Consider the following 20036-nt stretch of genomic DNA (forward strand, 5'->3'; position numbering starts at 1 on the left):
GAATATTTAGGCCTTGTAAGAAAGTCTCACCAAAGTCTGCCAGTTTGAGTTCTCCCTTGTCATTAATGAGCAGATTCTGAGGCTTCAGGTCCCGGTGGAGAATCTTCCTCTTATGACAATATGATAAACCACGAAGAAGCTGGAACATAAATATCTACAAGGACAGAGAGGCCGATGTTAGCTCTTCTAAAACTTGAGCTACCAACAAAGACAGCATTTAATTGCATCCAAAATGTAGGCAGCTGCCTTCTAAGATACCTATTTTTTATTTTATTTTTTTTGAAGGCAACATCACATGTATCCACTGCATATAATGCAATTCCAGAATGCATTACAAAATTTTCAGAAGTCAAGAGAAAATTCAACTATATTTTTAAATAAATACTGGCACGTATTGATGAAGTTAGTGTAAATACTTTTTATTTTATTTTAATACTTGCATTTTTATGCCTGACACTGCATTTTATTCAGGCGCATCGTGATAAAGTGACATGCAAAAAGCTATTAGCTATCAAATTAGAAAAGTTTATTATTGCTGTAAGTGTAGTTTTTAATAATTTATTAATTTTTCAGTTTAAATTCCTCATGATCATAAAACATATGGGCTATTTCCAAATCATTAGATGCTGTTAATCAGTGTTTAAAATGTCACCTAGAGATCTATACTTCATTTATATTTAATTTTCTTTAATAAATTGACTTATTAGTCATTTAAACAAACTAATTAGTCAATTATGGGTTTCCAAAGCTCTAATTTCCATCAAAGTCATCCCTATAAAAAAGACAAATCACTAATGAGATCTTGTTAATATCTCTGTTGCTTCTTTGGGTCTGTTTGGTAGCCCCGCCCAGTGAAAGCTCATTGGTGCAAAATCCTGCTCATTATAACTCTGCATTTAAACAGATCTTCTGATTAGCTTTGATCATGTTGTTGGGTAGTGTTTTGCTCATAATTGGCAAATTGCTTGTTTGTTGTTATCTTAGCAACATGCTAACCTGTCAGACTGTCAGAATCGATTGTGAGGCACATCTCTCTTGTGCTATTTTGCGTTAGGATGCTGTCTTAGAAGGTAGCTGTCTATGTAAACAGGGTTTGGAACAGCTCTGTTGACTTTTAATTGTTTTTTGATGGTGGGAGAACTGTTACCTTCACATTGTACATGCTCATTAGGTTTCCACAGTTGTCGAGGTACTGCTTCAAGTCACTGTCCTGCAAAGACGGTAGATTATGACGTCAAAACGCATTAAAACAGACTGCTTCTGTCTTTCTTTAGGGTTGCTAACTTGCTTAAATAAATAAAGAAAGAGGAAAGTACTTCAAATACCACCCCACCCCATATCACAAAGCATCATGGCATAAGAGCTCACCTAAAGCCTGCTATTGTTGTGATAACATTCAAAAGAAAAGCTGTGCAATGTGGCTTACCAGATACTCAAAGACAAGGGTGAGACACCGGTCTGTGTGGATGATGTCATGCAGTGTTACGATGTTGGCGTGTTTCAGGTTCTTCAGCAGTGACACTGTTGTAACACAACAAGAATATGACATTGAGCCACTATAATAATAACCTGCAGCAGGGTTGTGCAACATTCAGAATTAAATTGAAATGCTAATCCAGTTCCTGAATTTAAATCGAGCCAAACAGGATGCAGAATTTTTATTCAAATAAGAAAAGCTGATATCTGATGTAAGAGCTGCTTTGTAATAATTCATACTGAAAAAATGAAATTGCTATACACAGAAACATGTAATTAATATATATTATATTATTTTTTAATTGTAAATAAAATAATCTATTTAAATGTTTTACTGGTGTGTATGTGTGTGTGTGTATATATGTATATGAATGTATGTATGTATGTGTGTATATAATATATATATATATATATATATATATATATATATATATATATATATATATATATATATATATATATATATATATATATATAATATAATTTGTTTGTGTATATATCACACACATCATTAATTGAACTAAAATTACTTATAAAATAGAATACACTAATAAAATACATATCTTTGTTGCATATCCTTTTACAATTTTTATAATCTTTAATGTATTATTTGTTATTTTACTTAGTGACTATATGAATTTGTAAGAATGCTCTAATTTACATAATTCTTTATGCAATGGAAAGCAATTAAAGATTAAATGGAGAATGAGTTGACACATTTGTCCTGAGTAGAAAAAAGCAGTTATCTTAGACCTGAAACAAAGTTTATACTTAAATGAAGTCCCAAAGCTGAATTTTGCCCAACCCTGACCTCCAGTGACATGTTTTGTAATCCAATGCATCTTGATATTGTCTATTGTGTTAAATTATGAGCCTGAATGCATGTTCCCTATAGCGTGAGCTGCATTCGATGTGTCCAGCAGCCACTGGGTGGCAGCCTTGCTTTACATCAGCATCTTCCATTAGCAACCCCGCTCACGTACTCTATCTCATTTAGATGGAGTGATTCAGGCTGGGTGAAGAAGACGCCTGTGGCTTGCTAGTTTAGAATGTATACTCTTCGTGACAATCTGGCTTTTGAACAACTGGGGAGCTTGAAATCATAGTTGTGTCTTTGAGAGAGGACGCTACCTTCCCGTATGGCCGTGCACGGGGCGCCCTCTTCGTGCTCGAGCCGAATCTCTTTCAGAGCCACCAGGTTTTCTGTGAGTTTGCTGCGACCCTTGAATACCGTCGCGTATGTGCCCTGTGTGATAGACAAGAGGGAAAAAATGTCAATCCTCTGGGAAACTGAAGCGAATAGGTCAGTGGTTCTGGTTTTGCTTAAGGACCCAGATTTTACTTTACATCACCAAAATGATGCAACTTACAAAAGCAAACAGAAATGTCCTTGAAATCAAATATTATAATGCATTATTATGACCATAAATTGCATAAACCATATAATATGACCAATTATGAACATTTGGTTTCCGGGTGTCTCAATTTTGATGTGCTAATATATGGTAGAAATTGACTGGATACATGATCGTTGATGTCAACAATAACATATATAGTAGAATAAAATACAAAAAAAAAAAAAGTAAAATTGACTTTTTGTTTTGCAAGTTTTTGCACACAGATTGCATATGGAATTAAAGGGTTAGTTAACCCAAAAATGAAAATTCTGTCATTTATTACTTACACTCATGCCGTTCCACACCCGTAAGACCTTTGTTAATCTTCAGAACACAAATGAAGATATTTTAGTTGAAATCTGATGGCTCTGTGAGGCCTTCATAGGGAGCAATGGACACTTCCTCTCTCAAGATCCATAAAGGTACTAAAAACATATTTAAATCGGTTCATGTGGGTACAGTGGTTCAATATTAATATGATAAAGTGACGAGAATATTTTTGGTGCACCAAAAAAACTAAATAACGACTTATTTAGTGATGGCCGATTTCAAAACACTGCTTCAGGAAGCATCGGAGCATAAATGAATCAGTGTATCGAATCTGCTGTTCGGAGCGCCAAAGTCACGTGATTTCAGCCGTTGGCAGTTTGACACGCGATCTGAATCATGATTCGATACGCTGATTTAATGTGCTCCGAATCTTCATGAAGCAGTGTTTTGAAATCGGCCATCACTAAATAAGCCATTATTTTGTTTTGTTTTTTGGCGCTCCAAAAATATTCTCGTCACTTTATAATATTAATATTGAACCACTGTACTCACATGAACTGATTTAAATATGTTTTTAGCACCTTTATGGATCTTGAGAGAGGAAGTGACATTGCTCCCTATGGAGGCCTCACAGATCCATTGGATTTCAACTAAAATATCTTAATTTGTGTTCCGAAGATGAACGAAGGTGTAGAACGACAAGGGTGAGTAATAAATGACAGAATTTTCATTTTTGGGTGAACTAACCCTTTAAGTAAAATCTACTTAACTAAGTTAAGTAAAAGTTACAAAGAAAATAAGTACCTTTTAACTTAGCTAAAGTTTACTTTGCAATACTCTGATTCATGTACATTTTACTCAAACAATATAACACTGAATTAAGTCGTGCTTTTAAAGTTTATGCTTTACTTAGAACATCTAAGTAAATAATACAGTAAATATTGTGTAACGGTGGCATTTGTTGGATCATTTTTGATTATAAATGTCATTTTGAGTATAAAATGATCTCTAGGTGTCACAAAACAGCAAGTTACTAAACCTAACAAGATACAGATGGGAAAACAGTGAAAATTGCAACCTTAATAATTATCAGAAGGTTAAGTAGGTTTTACTTAATTTTATAACGCTGATATTTATTTGTTTTAATTTCTACAAGCTTAAGTTGAGAATTTTTCAAAGTTTCAAGAGCTCACATTAACAGCGTCGATTACCTCACGAAGACTCACTGAAAATGTCAGAAACTGTTCAGCCTTTTAAAACCGGAGTCGGACAATGATGGAGAGACTCAAGAAGAAGTGACAACATGCAGAATGCAACAGGATGCTTCTTATTGGTTAGTTGATTAATTTATGTAGCTGATGTGGAGTTAACTAACTTAAAGTTATTGATTGCATATTCTGTCATGATAATCTATAAATCGCTCGTGTGGGAACTGTTGTAAGATCCTACAGAGCCAGAAAATATATGCTGCATGAAGACAGAACAGGTAAAGTTTAGTTTAATTATGGTTATAATAACTTGTCATGTTGTTATCTTGCATATATGACATGCTATTGCAGTTGTTAAGTTCTGTATCGCAATAGCATGGCCTCACCCCTTTGTTGCATGTTCTTGGGGGCGGGGTTTATGTAAATTTTAGGGTTAGTGATGTCACTAACCCAGGAAGAAGCTCGTTGTAGTCCCTACCAGCCGTTTGTTGTATTCCTTAAACAGCCAATTCTTTAAAAGAATGCCCTATGCATTGAACTTTGAGCGTCATAAGTTTGTAGACATTGTTTATGCTCAAACAGCAACATTACACACTAACTAAAGTTAAAAAAGTAAAATTGCAATGAACCACCCCTTTAAGACTAGAAGTAGATCTTAGGTCTTATTAGAGCAGTTCCATGAACTGTATCTCAGCATTTACTTAGGAAGACATAATAATAGTCCTTGCAAATTTAATTGATATGCATACAGTATAATAGAAAGGCTTTTTAAATATATTAGATATTTCACTCACAGAGCAATTTCTATCTGATTCAATATGTTAGAGCCGAGAAAAAACACACGAATCGCATGAATTTCCATGACTTTATACAATTTTATTAATTTCCATGACTTTTCCAGGCCTAGATATTCACAGAGCTGAAAGCAACTTTAGACATTAATGAAAACGTTTATAACTGCTGATACAAATATATGAAACCCGCTTTACTGTTATTTGCTTCTTTATTGAAGCAAATTCACTGCAGTCCGTGTCCAGTATTTTTCCAATACTTCAGGTTTTTCCTCTCACATTCATTAGATACGGTATTCCTCAGGGTTGTATGTAGTACATTATTTCTCACAATTTGCAATGTGCATGCTTTGTTGCACTTAATGGAAAATTGACGGGCTAGTCGCCGTACAGCTTTGAGCATATTAGAGACTGATGTGTCTTCATGCCAAAAAAAGCCCATTAAATCAGAATCCACGTTCAACGCGACTCATATTCACTGTAATCGCCTGGAGGGAATCTTGTAATGAACACATTTGATTCTTCATTTTGAAGATTGCCGTTTTATGTTCTTAATTTTTGCCTATAGTGTCTTTTGCCTTCACCCAGGGAAGAGAAAACATCTTACCTCTCCTAATTTGCCCAACTTCACATAGGTCTCCAATTTCCCGAAGCCAATGTCCGACTGGAAAAGAATGAAATACTGTGTTACCAAAAGGTTGGTGGAAAACATTTATGAATTGATTGTGAGCCATATCTTGGAATCAGACTGTGTGTGAATGTCGACACAAGTAAATAAGCACATTAAAGAGCTAGAACTGTAAGTGTTTGCAGTATTGTTTAATGTGGAGTGGAGCGAGCGAAGGGCTTCTGAGGCAGTGTGTGCCATTTGCGGACAGGGTCCTGTGAGCTTCAGGTCTTGTGTAGGAATAAACAATCTGTCACTGACCACTAAGATCCTTCTGTGTGTAGCTGAAGGACATGAATTAGGCCAGAAACTTATTCTGTTCAAGTATGCACATGCGACCAAGGCACTGAAAGTTGTATATCAAGATTTATTTGTGTATATCACTTTTAACAATACATTTTGTCTGAAAGGAGATGCAGAATTATTTTATAGTGCTTGACCTGAAAGAAAAATGGCTGTAGAAGACATTTACGATAATGTTTGCTATAACAGTTCTTGCAGCAACGCTGTAAATGCGCCAAATGTTGTGTTATAAATCAGCGTTTGGGTTTTTTTAGCGGAGAGGCATGCTAAGTATACAAATGTAGACGGAAATGCTAGGCCAATGCTTTGAAAGTGCTCAAACCGGTTGAGCATTATTTGTATAGCACTTTTCATAGTACAGTATGAAAGCAGTAACTGGTTTGACAGTAGAAATCATGGATCGAGTGCAACATTCGGGTTCTTTAAAGGCACAATATGTAATTTTATCCCACTAGAGGTCACTTATTCTAAACAAAGGTGTAGCTTGATGGAAGACGTCAGAGTGGAACAAAGCCGCTGGAGTGATTGCTAATGAGAGACGAATGCGGCACACGGCTCGAGAGCAATGGAGCTTTTATTATGTAAAAAACGCATAATATATTAAAGCATCTTTTGTGTTTCCATGGGTTCTACAAAATACGGAAATCCGTGTCCTGGTTAAAATAGCTTATTTCTCTGGATTAAAACATTCTTGGAAATATTTGGGTAATATAAGTACGCAAGTCAACAAAATATATAACACTGTTCTAGTGGTTTTTGCATATTTTAATCCAAAAATCTTACATATTGTGTCTTTAATCCCATTTTTTTTTTCAGTACTAAATAAGATGTTTTGTAATCATATGACATTACCCTCCTCCCACATGCATGCTGCAATGCATTCTGGGATTGCAATATCCATCATACATTTGCTGAAGACCTATTCCCTTCACTAATATAGTCCACTTGAAGGAGTGAATTCGGACACTGAGTGCGCCGAAAGGGCTACCGCTTTTGCATAGTTTGTGCTTACTGTTTAATAGTTATTTGAAACTCTGCAAACTGGCATCTCCACTAGTATTGAAAAGATTGATCTAGAACTGGAAACTAGCATATATAGACCTTAATAAAACAATTTAATAATAAATTAAAAAGGAATTTATACCTGTATGACATTACGCTGTACCTATATTGGACCAGTGTTTTGGAAAATGGCTGCATGGATCATTCCGCTGCAGACGCCATCTTCGGGAATTCATTCGGCACGCGACTCTCACAGTGCATTGTGGGTATTCCCAAGCCATTGAGTACATAAAGTGTACGTCAGTTATTGCGGTGCATTATGACATTGAATGAGTGAGCTCGATAACGTCCACGATGGTTTCGGACACCACTACAAATGGCTGTTCCCTCAAATAATGCCCTATTTAAAGGGGATTGGGGGTGATTTCAGACGCAGCCTAGGCCTCTGTGCACTATTGCATGTTTATGATGCCAAAAAAAGTTGCCTAGGTAGGAAGCTCTCATGGTTTTGGAACAGAATTTTTGTGTATGTAGACAGGTTTACTTTGCTAGCAATTTTGTCCCAAGAAAATAATTACATCTTCATGAATATATATTTTATTTTAAAAGAAATAAGTTGTATTTTATCGATAGGGTTGGGTTTCTCTGTAGCATTAACTTAGACAATGAGATATCCTTTAGATTTCTAATTATCTGTGTGAGTTTAGTTTGGTTACTAACCAGTGAGGCTCTTCTGGACATGCGACTGAGAGGTTTGCATGGTGGAGTGCTTTCCATCTGTAACTTCTTCAGAAACTCTGGCGGGAGACGAATATCCATGGGCAGAGACATCCTCTTAGTTACATCCTGCACACACATCAAAGAGCTGTCAGCTATTAGCGTTCAGCTTGCACACATAAAAACACAGCGAGTCAAGGTGAATATGACAGCTTTCTCTACGCCTATAGGCAGAGCTGACTATTCTTACCAGAACAAACTCGGCATGACAATGAGAAAACCTGTCACTTTTCTCCAGTGTGAAGACTCACACTCAATAAAGGATTCTGGAGTAATCTCAATACGCCGAGGCAGGGTAGGACAAAATATTGTATCATTCAACGAGCTGAAGTATCTCCAAAAATCTTCTCGCATTGAAGAAGCTCTGATGGAGTTAGTTCGTAACTCGATTCATCGGCACGGTTAGGCGAGGCCCAAAAATAGCACGGCAATGAGGGGAATCTTATGTGCTCTGAAAAATGAGAGCATTCCCTGTGATTCCTCCTGCTCTGCCTTGTGGCTGAGTTTGTACGGTCGTGCAATAAAACTAGCGAGTGATTCTCAATAAAACCAAGGAATAAAAAGTCCTCCCTTTCTCCTCAGTGCTCTCCCGTCATGCCCGTGGGAATAAAATAAGGGTGCACGGTGCAGATAAAAGGTTTGCGAGAGCAGAAGGAAGCCGTCGCATTTGAAAATGGGAGAGGGCATTCATTCCAATTTTCTCCCTGTAGATTCATGGCCAGTGAATAAGAAAGCTGACAGCCGAGGCAAAGAACACTCCGAATGCCAAGTCTGTCTTTTGTGGCTCTGGACTAACTTACAGGTAATACTTCCACTCCATTTAATGATGGACTCCATCTTTCTCATGCGCCTCCAACCGAAGCTTGTCTCTCGTACACTCGATATAGAATCGCATGGATGATTATGGTGGAAGAGAGGAAGAGAGATTATCAAGGCATGAGCCTAGTGCAGGCTCTGATTAGTCTGTTCTTGTCATTCGGGAATCCAGTTGGCATGGTTTATTTTGAACTTGCTTTTCTAATAGGTGGAATGCATCGCTAATATTTGTGAGACGTGTATGACACTGTAATGTTTTATTGATGTCGTGTTGTATTGAAGAATATTAAAGATGTATTCATTACAGAAATACACCAAAGAACCCAAAGTTTCTGCCAAAATTACATAATTACTACAATGAAATAAGAGACAATTCGACTAACTAGGCATATTTTTATGCAATTTGGGGATATTGTATAAAAGAAATACTTGATATAAATGCCAAGATGTGAATAAAATCCAATCCTCTTCAAAAGGTTTTTATTGTGAAAAGAGTTATACATTTTGAATATTTAATTATTTTAAACATTGCATTCTCTCTCAAAAGTATTCCGTTCCTCTGAGAAACGTTGCATTCTCTTGCAAAAGTAATGTGTTCCCCAGAGAAACATTTGCACTCTCTTTGAAAAGTATTGCGTTTCCCAAGAAACATTGTGTTCTCTTGCAAAAGTATTGCATTCCTCTGAGAAACTTTGCGTTCCTCTGCAAAAGTACTGCGTTCCCCTGAAAAACTTTGCGTGCTCTCGAAAAAGTATTGTGTTCCCCCAAGAAACACTGTGTTCTCTCTCAAAAGTATTCCGTTCCCCTGAGAAACTTTGCATTCCCTTGAAAAAGTTTTGTTCTCCTGAGAAACTTTCCAATCTCTCTCAATATTATTATTCCCCGAGAAACGTTTTGTTCCCTCTCAAAAGTATTACGTTCCCCCTGAGAAACTTTCCAATCCCTCCCAAAAGTATTGTGTTCCCTGAGAAACGCTCTGATCCATCCCAAAAGTATAGTTCCCCCGAGAAACTTTCCGTTCTCTCTCAAAAGTATTGCGTTCCCCCCAAGAAACTTTTCCTTCTCTCTCAAAAGTATTGCGTTCCCCCCAAGAAACTTTTCATTCCATCTTAAAAGTATTGCCTTCCCCTGAGAAACTTTGCATTCTCACAAAAGTATTGCGTTCTTCCGAGAAACTTTCCATTCCAACTCAAATGTATTGCCTTCCCCTGACATATTTTCCGTTCTCAAAAAAGTATTCCCTAAGAAACTTTCCGTTCTTTCGCAAAAGTATTGCTTTCCCCCGAGAAACTGCATTATCTCAAAGTACTGCGTTCCCCCAAGAAACTTTCCAATCCCTCCCAAAAGTATTGTTCCCCCGAGAAACTTTCCGTTCCCTCTCAGAAGTACTGCATTCCCAAGAGAAACTTTGCATTCTCTAAAAAAGTATTGTGTTCCTCGAGAAACTTTCTGATCCCTCCCAAAAGTATTGTTCCCCAAAAAACGTTCTGCAAAAATATTGTTCCCCCAATAAACTTTCCGTTCTCTCTCAAAAGTATTGCGTTCCCCCCAAGAAACTTTTCATTCCATCTTAAAAGTATTGCCTTCCCCTGAGAAACTTTGCATTTTCACAAAAGTATTGCGTTCTTCCGAGAAACTTTCCGTTCCATCTCAAATGTATTGCCTTCCCCTGACATATTTTACGTTCTCAAAAAAGTATTCCCTAAGAAACTTTCCGTTCCATCGCAAAAGTATTGCTTTCCCCCGAGAAACTGCATTATCTCAAAAAAGTACTGCGTTCCTCCAAGAAACTTTCCAATCCCTCCCAAAAGTATTGTTCCCATGAGAATCGTTTCGTCCCCTCTCAGAAGTATTGCATTCCCAAGAGAAACTTTGCATTCTCTAAAAAAGTATTGTGTTCCTCGAGAAACTTTCCGTTCCCTCTCAGAAGTATTGCATTCTCAAGAGAAACTTTGCATTCCCTCTAAAAAAGTATTGTGTTCCTCGAGAAACTTTCTGATCCCTCCCAAAAGTATTGTTCCCCAAAAAACGTTCTGCAAAAATATTGTTCCCCCAATAAACTTTCCGTTCTCTCTCAAAAGTATTGCGTTCCCCAGAAAAACTTTGCATTCTCTCTAAAAAGCATTGTTCCACCCGAGAAAATTTCTGATCCCTCCCAAAAATACTGTGTTCCCCAAGAAACTTTCCATTCTTTCTCAAAATTATTGCATTCCCCTGAAAAACCTTGCCTTCTCTCACAAAAGTATAGCATTTGTTCATTAAAGCACTGTAATATATTTTTCCTCTCACCCGATTTATTTATTTATTTTTTTACCATCACTACATCCTCTTGGGGGTTCCATAAAACTGTGATTACCAGAGTAAAGGAGTGTTTTAGAGCAGTCAGACACAAACTTGCCATCTCTTTAGTACTTTTTTTATTTTACCTGGTCTTACCTTAAAGAAAAACAAAGTCTTTGATAACAAGGCTTTAGTGCCTCTGGCAAGGACTTTATTAAGGACTTAGATAAGATTACTGTTAGGATCACTAGGTCTCCATCAAAGCTTCTGGAAGGAGCACTTTGCTGTGCTTTAGCATGGAGAAGGATGAGATGATTAAACAGCACTCACCTCCATGGAGAATCGGCGGTGCTGGACTTTGTTGCGGTACTGCAGTTGGGTGGGAGATTGAGCCTGGCTGTCTGGAGCCACTGGACTGGGTTGCAGGCTGTGTAGACCCAGACTATTGGGCACCACACCTGTAGGACACAATCACAACGCTTACAGTTACTTTATAGATATATAGATGATTCTGGAACACATAGTTAAAATATTTGATTCAGACAACTTTATCTGCCAGGAGTTTTGAAAATAGCAACAAAAGATGTTCATATCACATGATCACTAGAATGTTCTTAACACAAATGTGCACAAATTAATTTTGACAAAAAAAGTCCGCACAAACTCTTATAAAATTTGTATTCTTCTTAAATAATTGTGAACAAAAGCATTTTATAGATTTTATAGATTTATTTTGTCAACACTGTGTTTTCTGTCTGACTGTGGTTCAGTAGATGGAGCAGATATTCAGAAACCATCCTGTATTCTCAGTTCATTTAATATTTATAATAAATATTTGACAGTGTTCTTGTATCTGACAGTATTGAGTAATATGTGAGGAAAAGCACGTTTTATGAAAGAATGGAAGATACAGGAGATTCCGAGCGAACGCTTCTGAACATGTTAAACAGATTCACTCAAAAAATTGTCTTTCCCTTTACTCAAAGACTGTAGGCCGTGTTTTAGTGATCCTGCTGTGCTTTGTTTGGTTGTTTCTTCTATTACTCCGGAAGCTTCAGTGGTAACTGTTGCATTCATTAGGTCATAAGAGTCGTTTGAAGAGCCTCAACAATCTCTCATGCTGCTTTTGAGTGCGAATGAGCCATAGACGTCCCACCTCTTCTCTGATTAGCCCGCTAACTCAATAACCGTGAGGTCAGCTTTGGCATATGCTGATGACGGCATCATTAATCAAGCCCACCGCAGTTAGCGGAGCGATCGCAATTATCGCGCCGAGTTTCATGCATTTATGATGTGGCTATCTAAGTGCGTGTCAATCCAGCCACCCCAATTAATAATGTCTGTGTCAACAGACTGTCAGCACAAATCCAATTACGCCACTATACGGCACGTCCGATAGGGACCCGCCGACCCCCTTCGCGAGCGAACGGCAGATGCCCACGGCAGCCTGGCATTATCACTGCCAAACCGTGTTTTCGGAGGTGAGAACGAAAATCAAAATGGCTTTTCTGCTCCATCAGTTCAATTTGGACGAGGGGGCTTGAAGGGCCTCTGGAGGCGTCGAGGTGGGAGACCCCGGTCCATTTCACAGCGCCGTGCCGGCATAATTGAGATCCACCTCATTATTGGACCGAGCCCGTAGCTGAATGAGAATTGCCTGCCAGGCTCATCCGTTCTCATTTATGCAGGCCTCATCCTCTCCGGCCCGCACAAGTGAACTCTTTTTTTTGGAGCCATTTTGGCTCGAACACCACAAAATGCCACATCTGGCAGAGACGGCTGGTCGACGCGGTCGCATTACCCACGGCTGTCTTTATCCTATCCGAGATGATCGCGACAGCTGTTTTGCGAGTCCCTGTTATGACCCTGAAAATTAGGGCTGGGTTGACACTATTGATTAATCAGTCCTCATTTTAACCATTTCTATTGACTCTTAAATCCCAAGATCGATCTCTTGCTGTTTTCTATGCTGTTTTCAGTTGATGTGTTAACAAAACTGCACTAAACATTATTTGTAGTGCGCCTGTCATATAATAATCACAATAATCTTTGTGCTTGTTACTTTTTTTTTTTTATAAGAAACAGTCTCAGCTTTCAAATTCTGTCAATTTTCTTACTCAATTCAAACCATAAATGATGTTTTTTTTTTTTTGCTTTTTGCTTTTTAAACCTGTAAAGTCTGGCTTATGAAATAATTGTGTGAAAAATCATTTTATTTTATTCTGCCATGAAAACAAGTACTATAACTAATACATATCCAAATTAAAGGCACAATATGTATATCTTTTGGATTAAAATATCCAAAACCACTAGAACAGTGTTATATTTTGTTGACTTGTGCACTTGTATTATCCCAAATGTTTCCAAGGTGGTTTAAATTATTTATTTATCTGGATTTAAACAATGACACGGACCGAGTCTGTGCGTCGCCTATCAATAACATTATACCCGCGTTACCCTCAGTTTCCGTTTTTTTTTTTTTTTGTAGAAACCATGGAAACACTAAAGATGCTTTAATATAGTATGTGTTTTATTAGACAGGTGAGCAACTGTTTGGATACATTCATTGGGTCTCATTCATGAAACACGAGCAGAACGAATTTTTGTGTAAATCGTGTGTAAAGTGGTTCTGGCGTAAATTTTTGGATTCATTAAAATGTTCGTATTTTCCAAACGTTAGTTGGTACGAAAGAAATCTACACCTGCTCCCAGCCACGCGTAAATAGTGCGTTTAACATCCGAACGTTTTGCTCATTAATAAGGCTGCATTTTAATTCACCTTAATAAGGTACATTACACAGCATTTTGAAAAAATATTATATGTAGTAATTACATACGTTTTTTCTTTTTACTTTTATTGTGAGAGCCAGTAATAGCATCTGCAAACGGAGCACTTTAATCAAATAATTAATTGATTTCAATAGGGCTGGGCAAACTAATGGCGCCAAATGGCCAAAATCCTTCGTTTGGTGTCATAATATGATGCCCATATATAGTTGTCAGTCGGATTTAATGGGCGGGATTTATGGTAATTGAGAATGAGCGTGCACGCGCGTCCCATTTACGACTGATTGGAATTCATTAACACACACACACATTTCACTATCACTTCTGACGTTTACGAAGTATTTGTGAATCAGGAGAAGAGTTCTCGGGAAGCTCTTTACGCGCAAATCACTCACCTATTTACTCGTATATTTACCAATGTTTCGTGAATGAGACCCATTGACAGAAAACTAATGTTATATTGCTCAACACAGAAAGTTTTATTGTTTAGATCTTGTTTTACTGTGAGTACCATGATTTACTATGACTAATAGCTACTAGCTTACTGCAGTGTGCAACAAGTGTCTCATAGTAGCCACCGAGCGAACACAGAGTAGCACTATTACAATTTTCAACACACTCAAATGTATTTAATATATTAAAACAGCGCTGCTTTAACCTACATACACTTGACAGGAAGAAGCAGAAGTGGTGACTGCGGCATAATAAAAGTTCCATCGATCTCGAGACGTGTGTCGCGCTCATCTCTCATTAGCAATCGCTCCAGTGGCCAGGTGTTCCGCTCCAACATCACTCGGCCTTGCTCTGCTTCATACTACAGTAACGTTAATAATCTCATCCATGAACATGATTTCTGCTCGAGTCCCGATTGTTTTTTGTTCTTCATTTTATTAGTACCTGTACTTTGAGTGCCAGCTGTATTTCCTAATGTGCGACAGCAGGGGGCAGTGTGCGTGCAGCGCGCTGCTTCTAAAGCACATTGAGTGCGTGTTTATTCTTCTCAACTGCGCAACGGCTTTTATGGTGACGAAACGAGAGGTGTGGCTGCAAATACAGGTGTTCTTGCAGACCGTCCACAAATTGTTGAGAAAGCAGATGCACATGGCAATGTAAGCAAAATAATGCCATATTTCGCTGACAGCCAGAGCAAGCCCACGGACACCACAAAGGCCGTCTGCAAAAGATGTTACAAAATAACGCAAGCGAAGGGAGTCAAAAGCATCTTGCCGTCAAACATCCCGATTTCTACAAAGAATTTAAAGAGAGGCAGGTAAGTGTGATACCAGCATTATGTTTATGCTCTCAAACATTAAATGAGTTTTTTATTTATTTTACTCGTGCAAGCAGAACTCCGCCAAGTCTTGAGTTTAATAAGTGATATCTGGTTGCAAAAATAAAATTAATTTAATAATAATTAATAAATATGTGAAGGGTATATACAGTTATTTTAAACCAATTTATGCTTTAATAACATTGCTCTAATTATTTACAGTAATATAATTTTTACAATCATCTTACTGTCAAACACCTAAATGTATTAAAAAAAAGCATAACGGCAAATAATTTACAATTTTATTGAGCATGAAAATAATTAAAAAAAAAACATATATTAAATCAAACTACACGGCAATGAAGCTCAAATCCAGAATTATCAGCCTGCACACTGTTAAAGAAAGAAGTTCTGTCATATGTTATTTATTTACTTTTCCTGCTGTTTTAGGTTTTTGCCATAGTATCGTTTAAGTATCGGTATCGTGATATTTAAGTTGCGTATCGTATCAAGGTTAAAATTTTGGTATCGTGACAACACTATATTGTCCCTTTTAATTGATATTGAATCGAGATTGGAATCAAATTTTGAAAAGTTGAATGAAAACTGTAAATATCCAGCCATGCAGAATATATGAGCGAATCAGACCCTGCTGTCTCCCGCATAATACAACATTTAAATTCCTTGTGGTGCGCCCAGGTTAATATCGACGGCTCTAATCTTACTTGGCATTTGCTGTTGTCCCGAGTTTGTGCAGGGATCAGAATTCCCCCCTCCTGACAGGCCGGAGGGGTATTTGAGTTCTGACCCCAGTGCGTGTGCCGAGGACAGGGTCAGAAATTGGATCTGAGTCGCTTGAGTGACTCAGGCCCCCACCGAACATCAAAGCCCATCTCATCTGATCTGAGATGACACACAAACTGACCTCCAACATCACACTCTCACTGTACCTCTCCGCTCGGGCTAACAGCAACATGATGAAAGGTAAGGATGACCACCTGCATCGACTTGCTAGCCCGGACTGTCACCAAGCACAGTCTCTGGTTTCTGTACTGTCAAACTCAGGAGGAGAGATGTGAAGCTTTGAAAATCATCAAAGCTGCATGAGGGTGTGATAGATCCAATTGTGTGGACAGAGGGAGAGACATGACTCTCAGGTCATAGATGGGAAATGACAAACACTGAGACTGATGCTCACATTTCATTATTAATAAAGGCACTATTTTGAGGTATAATCCTTATAAGTATACTAGTAATAAACATCATTAATAAATAATATTACATCATTAATAAATAAAAAAAAAATATATATATATATATATCAGTTTTAACTGATTTTTTATTTATTTTTTCCTGGTGTATGTATATCTTAATGTATGGCTGTATGTCTTTCAGGAGACTTTTAGTTCTCCTGCCAGGCCTTTATTGAAAATAAGAACATGTTCTTAATAATTTGCCTGGTAAAATAAAGGTTAAATAAATAAATATATACAGCTATGGAAAAAATTAAGAGACCACTCCAAGTTCAGAAATCAATGTTAAGTGGTCTCTTAATTTTTTCCACATATATATATATATATATATATATATATATATATATATATATATATATATATATATATATATATATATATATCTCGTCATATCAATCATAGATTAAAATTGGATGCGATTCTGCATTTTTTTATATGCATTTTTATAAGTATATATACTTATAAAAATGCATATAAAAATGCAGAATCGCATCCAATTTTAATGTGAATTGTCTTGAATCGAATCGTTCTGAATTTGCAAAAATCGTTTTTTGAATCTGTGAACAGTGAATTGAATCGATTTGCTGTCTACCCAAAGATTCACAGCTCTAATATATACTTATATATGTGTTTGTGTGTAAAATGTAAAAAAAGTGGTGACAGTTGCTGGCTTTGTTCCTGAATGAATCAATGATGTCGAAAGAATCGATTAACAACATGATTCAGTGGCTCATTCATAAAGGGATGAATAAACAATGAATAAATCAGTGTTTTGAAAGAATTGGTTTAGTGAACAATTCAATGATTTCTTTCATAAACTTACTTTCCTTCCTGAATAAACGTTGTTTTGAATGAATCAGTACAGAGACTCACTCGTAAAGTCACTCACTTGTCGCCACCTCTAATACACAGACAAAAATCTTCATGGATATGTAGTTTTCTGGTATGTTTACTCGTAAAGGTTATTACTCGACTCTATGTATTATATAATCAGCAGACAATTGAAAAACATTTTGGTATTAGACAATAATTTTTACCTTTATATTTCAGCAAGGAGATGATCACATTTGGGTGATCTGGCATTGTTATTGGTTCCAGAAAACTCCTGACATAACTAATAATAGCCTAATCTTTATAGCCTATAATCTTTACCAGTGAAGGATAAGGTGTCAGTTCACAAAACAGCTAAACAGTCTCTCTTAGTATAAATAAAGAGAATAGCTGACAGATTGCCCTATTCTCTTTTTTACTCAGTTTCATTTGTTTTGTAGTCTTTCATGCCTCTTCTTTCTCTTTTTAAAAACCCTTTCTAGGTGCACAAAAGATCACTAATGCTCCTTTATGTCAATGACAGCCTTGAAAGCAGGAGTAGGCCTCGCTGGGTGATCAAAAGCCCTGTCTCGCCCCCTCCCTCTTCGAGCATAATGAGACTAACGCTTCAGCCCGTTCTGTTCTTTATTTGGCAAACCTGAGTATCCCCATTAACACGGCGAATTGCGAGGATGAATCACCGATTCCGTCCAGCGATATTTGATGTTTCAGGTAATAAGCGTGGCTTAGCACTAGCATATTCAAAGGCTATCATACTTGGGTAATTTGTTTTTTCAATGGAAGATCATTAGTAATAGGATTATAACTGCTGAGCGAACCCTGAAGGCTTTTCATTTTCTCAGTGGCAGCACCGCTCAACACATCGTATGGCTCCTAGAGATTCATTTATGTAGATGTTTTGTAATGCATCTTCAGAAGTGTGATTTCTGATTGGAGGACGCCAAAGACCTCAGCCAATCATAAGACCTCTTTACATTTTAGAATATTGAGTGCAGTAGGGATCTTGAAGTTAAATCCAATTTATTTTCTTCAAACAGAATTAGATTTTTAGTGATTATGACTTGCCATGTCCTCTGAGGTTGTTAAGTGGTGATCGAAGCTTCTGATGTGATTTCAACTCCATAAAAGCATGTTTAATAACCAAATTCACTGTGAAGAACTAAGCTACCTATAATATTAATGAGATAGCGACCAATCATGTGTGTATACTTATACACACACACACACACACACACACACACACACACACACACACACACACACACACACACATATATATATATATATATATATATATATATATATATATATATATATATATATATATATTATTAAAATAACCTTTCTATACTGTATTTAAATGTGGAAAAAAATGAAATATGCAAAAAAGTTTAAGATTAGTTTTGAATTATATATTTTGGTTTTTCCGTACATTTTTCAACAAGTGGCCGGTCTCATCCAAAAAGAACTGGAGTTTACAAATTTTTATCATATTTTCATAACATCTTTTTGCTTGAAACCAATTGTTGGAATGCTGTGACTCATTTCAGAGTTGGCTGATTCGTTCAAGGCTTTGCAGGAGATGTTTTACAAATGTCTATGGAGAAAATGAATGGGAAAAAGTCTGAGGTCACTGTTATATATACGTGTTAGATGTGCATTTTAGTGAACTAGGCTTCAAGCTCTTATGTATTGTGAGACACAGTGTATGTCAGCATTTACACTGCCTTTGTCTACCCTCAATTTAGTGGTGCCTCGCAACTTTTCTCTGTCGCTGAAAATGTTTTTTTCGATTCCCCTAGCAATCACACACAGCCAGCGTTTTTTCCTCCTCTATTGTTCGGCAGCATGAATCTCAACTTGTCTCTGATGTTTAAATGCATGCTGCCATTTAATTGCTTGTTGCTATGGTGACGCAGACTGTTAACAAAGGCAACGTCGGATCCGGATAACAAGAGATAGCTATTCTGTCTCTCAGGTAGCCATCTGATTCATCAATATTTATATCACATCCTGCTTTTCAGCAGATCTGAAATTCAATACCAGGTCCCCCACACAGCCTTAGATGTTTGTTTTCTCTCTCTCAAATGCTTTCTTCATCGTTCTCATATTGATTTAATTGCATTTTATGTTCACATCTGGCCCAGGAATGCAGCAGGGGGACGGTTTTGCCAAAAAAGACGGGTAAATGTTTTGCTATCCTTTATTTGTTAGGATGGAGGTAAATGTCTCCTTGCCCACATATGCTAATTTAAAAAACAGAAAAACTAATAGAGAGAGGAGCGTTGGAGGGCTGGTTGGTGTTGCCTTTCAGTAAACATCAAGAGAATGAAGGTTAAAAGAATAGTTCAGCCAAAAACTGAAAATTCTGTCATCTTTTACTCCTTATGTCGTTCCTAACCTGTTCTTGAATGTAATTAGGAGAATGAGGACATCAAACTCCAAATAATTTAAAGCACCATAAACTGTCATTATATGACTCAATATGATTCTTGTGCTATATCACAAGACTTCTAAAGTCATAGTGTTGTTTTGTGTGAGAAACAGATTGAATGTTATTCTGTGAAAATCTTCCTTGGCATATTTTCAATCAAATACGATTCCCATTTTTTCAATAAATGATTCTTTTGAATCAAATCGAATCATTTCAGTTCTACAAAATGGTCTTAGTGGTATTGTTCTCTTACTTAAACATTGGTGTGTTTTCTACATAAAGCTGTCAGAGGATTAGAAATGTAGTTCATGATTCAAATGGCCTGCTTTTATGATGCTTTTATGGTGCTTCTTTCAGGTTTATAGCTCTGAGTGTACATAAAAAAAATCTTTTTTTCATGGAGAAAAGAAAGTCATATAGGTTTAGAACAACAGATCAGGGTTTAGAACAGGGTTTTTGGGTGAAATATCCCTT

The 20036-nt window shown here is 37.0% G+C and overlaps 1 protein-coding gene across 3 annotated transcripts in view; it reads right to left on the reverse strand.

Moving 5' to 3' along the window:
• The window catches only part of cdk18 (cyclin dependent kinase 18), a 74279-nt gene that overhangs the window by 13554 nt on the left and 40689 nt on the right, over positions 1-20036 (reverse strand). For all 3 annotated transcript variants that reach the window (XM_067387132.1, XM_067387133.1, XM_067387134.1), the window contains 7 exons: positions 11318-11445; positions 7835-7960; positions 5750-5806; positions 2608-2722; positions 1427-1521; positions 1148-1210; positions 31-154 (listed from right to left, as the gene is read on the reverse strand). In XM_067387132.1, coding sequence (XP_067243233.1) covers positions 31-154; positions 1148-1210; positions 1427-1521; positions 2608-2722; positions 5750-5806; positions 7835-7960; positions 11318-11445 — 708 coding nt within the window. The remainder of the gene's footprint in view (positions 1-30; positions 155-1147; positions 1211-1426; positions 1522-2607; positions 2723-5749; positions 5807-7834; positions 7961-11317; positions 11446-20036) is intronic.

Source organism: Chanodichthys erythropterus, chromosome 6, assembly GCF_024489055.1.
Source record: "Chanodichthys erythropterus isolate Z2021 chromosome 6, ASM2448905v1, whole genome shotgun sequence".
NCBI lineage: Eukaryota > Metazoa > Chordata > Actinopteri > Cypriniformes > Xenocyprididae > Chanodichthys > Chanodichthys erythropterus.